The sequence below is a fragment of the Electrophorus electricus genome, chromosome 19 (genome assembly GCF_013358815.1).
Source record: "Electrophorus electricus isolate fEleEle1 chromosome 19, fEleEle1.pri, whole genome shotgun sequence".
NCBI lineage: Eukaryota > Metazoa > Chordata > Actinopteri > Gymnotiformes > Gymnotidae > Electrophorus > Electrophorus electricus.
Window position 1 is genome coordinate 11,039,257 of NC_049553.1, and position 8,728 is coordinate 11,047,984.

Consider the following 8,728-nt stretch of genomic DNA (forward strand, 5'->3'; position numbering starts at 1 on the left):
AACTGGTGACGGAGACTGGACAGCAAGAAAATCTAAATTCAGCTTCTTCAAATGTTATGTTAATACCACATCTTAATTTTGACATTATTCCAGTCCTGATTCTGGACACACTGTGGGTTTTTGTAGACAGCAGGAATGAAATTCCTTCTAATTCGATTTTAAAAATGCTTCTAAAGATTCAATATGTCACCGGTAGATGACAATATTTACTGATGAGTAGTGGCAGATTTGGCAAAGTACGCATTTCAGGCATATTTGAAAGGGAGTGATAAATAAATGAATAAAGGTTGATGCATCCTAATTAATGTGAATTGGCTGCAGTAGCATTTCTTTTTTACAACCTTAGATCTATAGACCTCAGATCCCCCAGAAAGTTCAACTTTCAAGTAGAACAAAATTGATATTTATATTTTTTGATTTATTTATTTACAGAAATGTTAAAAGATCATGCAAATGTTTCAAATAATATATTTCATTTCATTTTAAATGGCAGAAAATAAAAACTAATTTCATCTTACACCATAACTCTCTTAATAACTCTGAGTATGATAATAATCTCCGTGGTTTCCTGCAACTATCTTATCAACCTTCTCCAAAAGCTCTATCATATGGGCTTCCCTGTGTCTGTTATCCAGTACATGATACCTTCCTCCACATTTCTTCACAAGCCATTCTAAGTCCCCATTCCTCTTTATGTGCTGTTGGCCACTTTCTCCAAGAGCTTCTCCCCAAGTGAACAGAACAATGGTATATCTCCATACAGCCTCACCCAGCATGGCCATGGTGCGCTCCACTGATACCCGGTACTGTGCAGTAAAAGATAAGTAAGCCGGTATGAGAATGACAAAGGCGTGAGGGCCAGGTGTGCACAGTGACACATTTTGTAGAAGCTCCTTTTGAAAGCTCACATTTATATCTCTGGATGATCGCCATTTTATCCCATGGGGCTCTACAACCATGAGTGACCTGTCACATACACTTCCCTTCCAGGGAGTTCCAGACTCAGCATCTTGCCCCAGGACAGTATGTTTGGCCGATTGGCGCAATGACCATGACTCTCCTAGTAGCACGACCCTTAGTTCAGAAACCATGCAGGGCAAACCTTGAGTCAGCAGATAGTCCGAGCTCGCTGGTTCAAAGAATTCCTCCCCCTCTTCCTCTGTCTCCTGTACCAACCAGTTTGCTTGATTAGTTTCCTCTTCTGTCTTGGTTTCTAGTGCTCCTTTGCTTATGTGTGTGCCTGCTAGCCTTATGTTCTCAAATATATGTTTTTTTGTTTGGGATGACATCTCCACACTCTTATAATCTGCCCATTCTGCTGTATTACTGCTAACTTCTCCATTGTTTTCACTAGTGTCTCTTTCACTGGTCCTAAAATCCACTCCAACTTCCCAATTCATTTTTTGACTCTCTGTAACTCTTGCTAGGTTTCCATAAGATGCTGTTGTTTTGTCCCAAGGTTGGAAATCAGAATTGGGATTGTGGTTTATAATTTTAAGCTCACTGTTATACAGATATTTTTCCCACTTTTCCAGCTCCTCTGTTTTCAACTTCAAATGTACTTTTTCATTGTTTAGTTCACATTTTTTGTTATCCATTTCATTTCTCAAATTCTCTAAATTGTTCTTCTTGGATTCCAGCTCTTTCTTTAATTCATACAACTCCAGCTCTCTTTGTTTGACAGTGTTCTCTCTTGATTCTAGTCCTAGCTCATAATTCTCCATGCTGTGCTCTTTAACATCTAGTTCTTTATATCTGTTTTTCAGGTCTTGTTCTTTACTTGCTATCTTTTCCTCTCTGTCAACCAGCCCTTTCTCCAGGTGGCCCAGCTGATGTTGTTTTGCTTCTGAAGAACACTTCATTTCTTCTATTTCTTCTTGCTTTCTCTTGAAGTCATATAACATGCTGTCGAGCTGTTGTTTGTCAATTTGTACTTCTCCTTCCCTTTTTTGCACAATTTCCTCTCTCTTCTTCAGACTTATTTCTGCACTCCTCAGATATTGTTCTCTTTTCTGAAATTCGTCCTCTTTCTTTGCCACTTCTTGCTCTCTTACTACTAAAGCCTGTTTAACACCTTCTAAGTCAATTTCCCATTTTCTAGCTGCCTGGTTTTGTTGTTTGCCCAGGAACTGTTGCTGATGTGGTTCATTCTCCAGATTCTTGACTGTTAGTTCTTGGGTTATAAATTCTAAGTCATGTTTTCTCTGTAAAAACTCCTGCTCTTTATTCTGAAATTCATTCATTCTTTGAATAAGATCATATTCCTTGTTTGTTAGTTCTGCTTGCCATTTGTCATTATGCTGTGTGTTTTTTTCCAGTTCCTGTACAGCTTTTGACAATTCTTGAGCCTGATTCTCATAAATCTGCTCCAAATCCATTAATTTTTGCTGTCTTTTGCTTAATTCAATTTCTCTCATCTCCAGGTTTTCTTTGTGATTCTCGAAGTCCTTCACTTCCTGCCTAAAATTAAGTTGTTTTCTCACAAGATCTTCTTCCATTTTCTTCAGTTCTTTTTCTCTCTCTTCTACCTGTTGCCTGATATTTTCTATTTCTTTTTCTTGCTTTTCTAATAAATCCCTCTGTGCTTTCTGCTTGTTTTCCAGTATCTTCTCTGCAGCCTCACATTTTTCATAGTTCCATGTAATCTGATGTTCCTTTTCATCTAAATGTTTCTCTTTATCTGCAAGTTCTTGCTTTCTGTTCTGAAGTTCATTCTGTGTATTTATTAGTTCCTGCTCTCTTATTTCTAAGGCCTGTCTAACAGCTTCTAATTCTTTTTCACATTGATTAGATGAAGCTGCATGCTTTTGCTGTGTGCTCTGTAGCTCTTGTTCCCATGTCTGATTTTTGTCCATTAGTTCTTGGGTTTTAAGTACAAGGTCATGTTCTCTTTGTAAAAAATCCTGCTCTTTCTTATGAAATTCATCCAGTCTTTGTATAAAATTATTTTCCTTGTTAGTCAGGTCTGCTTGCCATCTGTCATTATTCTGTGTTTTTTTCTCCAGTTCCTGCATAGCTTTTGAGAGTTCTTGTTTCTTGCTCTCATACATCTGCTCAGAATCTATTAAGTGTTGCTCTCTTTTGCTTAATTCGATTTCTTGGATATCCAGGTTTTGTCTGTGACTCTCCAAATGATTTACCTGTTCCTTTACATTAAGTTCTTTCATCACAAGCTCCTCTTCTATTTTCTGTTGCTCTTTCTCTCTCTCATCTAGCTGCTGCCTGATATTTTGTATTTCATTTTCCTGCTTTTCAGACAAACTCTTCTCTGCTGCTTCTAGCTCTTCATACATCCTCTTAATCTGTTGCTCTGATTTTTGCTGTAAATTAAAAAGCTCCATTTCTCTTTTCTCTAGATCTTCTCTGCAGCTCTGATTACTTTTGAACTGATATTCTAACTTGTGTTCCTTGTCTCTTACTTCACATTCTCTCTTATCCAGCTCTTGTTTTTCCTCACTTAACAACTGTTTTTTCTCATTCATTTCATCCTCTCTTTTCTCCAAGTCCTTCTTGCATATTTCAAGTTCTTGCACAGTTTGTCTCCAAACTTGCTCTCTTTCACTCAACTCCTGCTCTCGGCTGTGGAGCGCTTGCTCTCTCTCCGCATCTTTATCATCCATTTCACCTATTCTTTCTAACAGTCTCCCCTCATAGTATTTTGTAATCTTTTCGGTGTTCTTTTCTATTTCTTTACCTCGTTCCTTCATGACCTCTAGTTCTGTTTGTAGCATGTTATTGGTCTGCTTCAACAGACAAATCTCCTTTTCTTTCTCTTCAATGTGCTTTTGGGACAGTGCATCTTTAACCTTCCCCATTTCTTCATATTGGTTTAGTACATCTTTAATCTCTTTCTCTTTGCTCTGGTTTCTGGCTCTCTCGTCCTGTGAGTCTCTTTTATACTCCTCACACTTTATCCGAAGCTCTTCTAATTCCTGCACAAGTCCTGCATTTTGATTTTGTAGATTGTTCTCCCTGATTTTTCTTTCTCTTAGCTGCTTTTCCAGGTCTTTTATGAGAATTTCCTTGTCTTCATTCTCTTGTTGTAGCTGATTGATCAAATTTTCCTTCACCTCTAACATATGTCTTGTTTCATCTTCTTTTTTTCTGGTATTCACCTCATGCAGGTTCTTCATTATGTCCATTTCCTCTTTTAGAATCACATTTTCTCTTTTCAGGAACTCTTCCATCTCTTTGGATTCATCCTCTAAAAGTTGTACCCTAGAGGAAAATTCCACAATTTTTGCCTGACTGTCATTTTTAATGTTTTCCATGCTTCTTTGTTTGGCATCAATAGCTTGCTTGAGTGCTTCAATTTCCTGCTCGCTCTCCATATGTCTTTTTGTCAGTGCAGCTATTTCTACATCTTTTTCCTCAACAATCTTTTGAGTTTCTGCATTTATGTGCATCTCTTGCTCCTTTTGCCTATGCTCCATGGCAACAATTTCTGCATCTTTCCCCACAAGCTTTTCCATAAGCTCATAGTTTTTTCCCACAGTGTTTTCATGCATTTGTCTCTCTGCTTCTAATGTTTTCACTTGTTCTTGGTAAGCAGCCTGCAGTTCTTCCATCTCTTTTGTCATTAGCTCTACAATTTCTCTGAGTTTATTCTTCTCCCTTTCCCTGCTTTCATTCATTTCCTTCCATCTTTCATTTTGCTCCTTTTCTTTGTTGTCAGCTCTCAGTTTAAACTCATCCATCTCTTTTTGTTTTTCATCAAGCCTTTGCTCAAATACTTTCCTCTCTGCTAGCTGTCTTTCAGTCGCTTGTTTCCCTTGTAAGAGCTCTTCTTCATACTTCAGGTTTGAATCTGCCATCTTCTCCTGTGTCTCATCAAGCTTCCTCTTTAGTTCTTCTCCTTCCTTTTCTTTGTGATCTAACTTTTCTTTCAGCATAATAATCTCCTTTCCAGCATTTTCATGTCTTGTTACCAACTCATCTTCTCTCTCTTTCCTTTCATGCTCTTTTAACATGCTTACACGTTCCAGCTCCAGCACTTTTACTTGTAGCTCATCCACCTTTTCTCTTAATTCTTCACTCTCTCTCTCTTTCTCCTCTAATTGCATGACTAGCTCATCTTTCTCTCTATAGACCTGTTTTAGAGCTGCAATGACTCTGTTGTTTTCCAGGCCGAGTTCATGAATTTCTCTTTCCTTGTCTTCTGTTAACCAAGTCATCCTCTCCTCCAGTTCACTTGTGATACTCCTTCTGTCATCTTCTCTGTCTGTCGTTTCTTCTTTCTCTGCAGATGCTTTCTCAGCTGATCTACCTTTGTCTCTCCTCCTATCGAAGAACCCCCTGATGCTTTTTACCTCCCTCTCTCTCATCCTTTTCAGCTCCATCTCTTGACGCTGAAGCTTCTCATTCACTTCTTTCAGTTTCAGGTTGAACCTCTCGTTCTTTTGCTTCCCAAGTTCTTCAATCTCCTGCATGAGTGGTGAGAAAGCCTCACACTGATTACCTGCCACCATTTTCTCAATCGTCTCTAGCAGTCCAGTTACCTGCACAGTGGACCTCTTACCTTCCAAACAGAGGCTGCTGATCACATGGTATCTGTTTCCACATTTCTCCAACAGCCAGTGAAGATCTCTGCCTCCTCCTTGGATGTGCTGCTCAATAGTAACCCCCTCTCTCAGCTGGTCACCCCTTGTGAAAAGAAGTATGGTATACTTCCATACATCTTCACCAAGTAACTCCAAATGCTCTTTCACAGCAGTAGCTCTGACCAGGGCATCTACCCTCAGAGTCAGTAGAAGGGCATGGGGACCAGGAGGACAGAGTGTCACACTAACCCTAACTTCCCGCCTCACTCTCTCTGGGGTGATACCCTCAGGGCCTCCTTCCCATCCAGGCACATCTACCACTGTGACCAGTCGTCCAGAAACTTCCGCCTGCTTCCTTGAACATTCCTCTGTGGCCTGTCCTATTTGAAAATGCACAGCTCCTCCGAGGATAGTGTTCCCAGCTGAGCTTTTCCCAGTCTCTCTTTCTCCCAGGAGGATGAGTCGTAGTTCTGGGAGTCGGCGTGAGCCCCTGGAGCACAGATGCTTTTCATCCAGGTCTTCAGCTTGTAAAATATCAGCTGTGTGGAAAAAAGTGCTGAGTTCAGCAAATATGAGGAGACTTTGATTGCCTCATGGAAACTGATTACCTTGACTTGTCGTTATACAATCTAGTTGTGCATCAAACTTAGTTAAATAAATACAATCATTTAACACAGTGTATTAACAGGTAATTAGCTTCTATAAGACTACTGATGAAGATTTACAGTAGATTCATGATGTTTTGCCTTTTTGCTTTTATTCAGTCACATTCATCTCCAACGCTAACTAGAAGTGATTCTACAATATATACAAACTTAAACTTGTTTAACTAACTATAGGTGGAATGTTTGTCTGTAGATAGACATTTCCTAAAGGCTTACCTGTTAGCACAACTTTTATAATCCCTCTTTGTGTTTGAGCCTCCATTAGTCTTTGTTTCTTTCTTCTCTCTCTGGCTCTCCTTTTCCCTTCAGCCTCCAGCCCTAGCAGTAATGGAGCTGACTCGTAATGTCCTCCCCCTCTCTTCTTTACCATCACCTCTATCTTCTTCAACAGTTCTTTCACCTGAGTTCCATCATCGCCACGGCGTTTGTTCTCTAGGACATGGAACCTCTTTCCACACCTTTCTAGAAGCTTCTGGAAAGACTGTCCACCATTTTGTATTTTCTGTTCTATGGGAATGGAGCCTAATTCATCTCCGCGTGTGAACAGCACCATTGTGTAGTCCCACACCATTTTGCCCAAAAGCTCCAAGTGCTCTTCAATCTGCTGATAGTAGTCCCCTGTCACTGAGGCACAGGACCGTACCACAAGAAGCAAAGCGTGGGGTCCAGGTGGACAGAGTGACACACTTCTCATTGTTTCTCTTCTCACCCAGCCAGGAGTACCATTGCCTGAGTAGTACCACTCCCATCCTGGCGTGTCCACTACTGTAACACGATGACCTGCTATGTCTGCCTGTCTTTTCACACACTCCTCTGTGGGTTTGCCACTCTCAAATACCCCAGCAAGGCCAAGAAGAGTGTTTCCCACAGAACTCTTCCCGGTACCTTTGCGGCCTAGGAGAACAAGACACAGCTCTGGCAGAAGTGGGTTGCCATGAGGCATGCTTTCTTCAGTCTTTGCAGCAGTCTGCTGTCTGGCTTCTACAAGATGAAGAAAGTTAATCTATGTGTGTATACAGATTACATTAACACTTGTAACTCTATTTTCTAAATATTCTTTTTCACATTCTTTTTATCTTATCTTATCTTATCTTATCTTATCTTGATGTTAAATAAGAGTGTCCTTATTCATGACTTAAGTGATAATAAGTCCCTACAATTCATGCAGAAATCCAGGTCTCAATTTTCTAGCTAATTTTATATGCTTGCATTATTCAGTGTTATCTTCATATATTTTAAGTGAAATATTTGCTGATTTGACATTGCCAGCATTTAATAAAGTAATAATAAAGTAGTATACAGCGAGAAGTGCGGCCCACATTTATGCAGTGCGTGTGTACCAGTCATTTCCTTAACTTGTGTATGAAAAGCTTGTGCTGCTCAGTTTTCATCTTCTGACGTGGTCATTCAAAGCTTACCAGCTCCAGTCGCATTCTCACTCTGTGGCTCCATCACCCTGATGTGTCTTTTGTCCTCTGCAGCTCCTTTGTACTGTTTGGTTGCACTTAAATGTTTGCTATCCACATGATTTTTACTGTTCAGCATCTTATGAAAACTCCGTTCACTTCCTACTGAGGTGCGGCACAGTGGAACTAAACACAGAATTTGGAAGTCACATGACTAACCTGTGGTTTCTTTGTCACTCACAGTGCAACACAGGAAGTAGTATATATGCATGCTGTCTGCTGAGACCACAGCAGAGCCCCAGAATGGTGTTGTCAGTGCTGCTCTATTAAGCAGTACTATCTTCGTGCCCTAAAATAATTCACTTCAAAGACTTTGCACAAAAATACTGCATTATGTTCATTTTCACAAGTCAGATGAATGGCAGGAAACCTGCAGATCCTCGCAGAAGGTCACTGACTTTCACCTCTGGGCTTTTCAGACCTCTAACCCATTTTGTCTTTACGAAGCCTGCAGATGTTTTAAGAATAGGCTGTTCATCCCAGCGCAAGTATATGCTCTGCGGGTATACGCTTTGAGCACTGGGGCTCTGCCACACTGCAGCTCTGCTTGTTTTCAGCTGCTGGTGTGTCCTGGTGTTTCTGAAGTGTTAGATCATACTTGTGATTCAACTTTTCCTGAGGATCATGACTGGGCTGTACAACAGAGTTGTGTTTCTTAGTGCTATGGGCAAAATAATGTGCTCCCATGCTAATTGCCTATAGCAATAATGCATACAGCCTGTAAGATATTCAGAATTTGACAGTGGAGTTTATCATTTTCATGATAAATTAAATTATTAAAGTATTATTATTTTTGAATTCTTTAATAACTTATGAATGAGTGGGATCTGAGAAGCCTATATAATATTATCGTTTTTATAATGCATAGTGATTTCTGGACCTCTGAAATCACTCTGTTACATCTCCATTATTCTTTATTCATTATTCTCCATTTTGACTTTATGAACATGTATATATTTGGACCTTTGGACTAACACTTGCTTGTCCAGACAGAAAAGATGGACACGGTACATTCCTTACATAGTTCTTTATTTGGTCACACGTCTCCTTTCACAGT

General features: G+C 39.9%; 1 protein-coding gene across 1 annotated transcript; it reads right to left on the bottom strand.

The window, feature by feature from the left end:
- Nucleotides 1–496: 496 nt before the first annotated feature.
- si:dkey-185m8.2 (trichohyalin) lies at nucleotides 497–7,148 on the bottom strand. Its single transcript, XM_027026316.2, has 2 exons — nucleotides 6,422–7,148; nucleotides 497–6,079 (listed from the first exon to the last, which is right to left on the bottom strand). The coding sequence occupies exons 1-2, from the start codon at nucleotides 7,146–7,148 to the stop codon at nucleotides 531–533; spliced, it is 6,276 nt and encodes a 2,091-aa protein (XP_026882117.2). The 3' UTR covers nucleotides 497–530.
- Nucleotides 7,149–8,728: the final 1,580 nt, after the last annotated feature.

Excerpts from the sequence above, each read along its gene's own strand:
- si:dkey-185m8.2 (XM_027026316.2), bottom strand. The coding sequence starts at position 7,148 with ATGCCTCATGGCAACCCACTTCTGCCAGAGCTGTGTCTTGTTCTCCTA. Across the intron at positions 6,080-6,421 it reads TATAAAAGTTGTGCTAACAG|CTGATATTTTACAAGCTGAA; the intron begins GTAAGCCTTTAG and ends TTTTCCACACAG.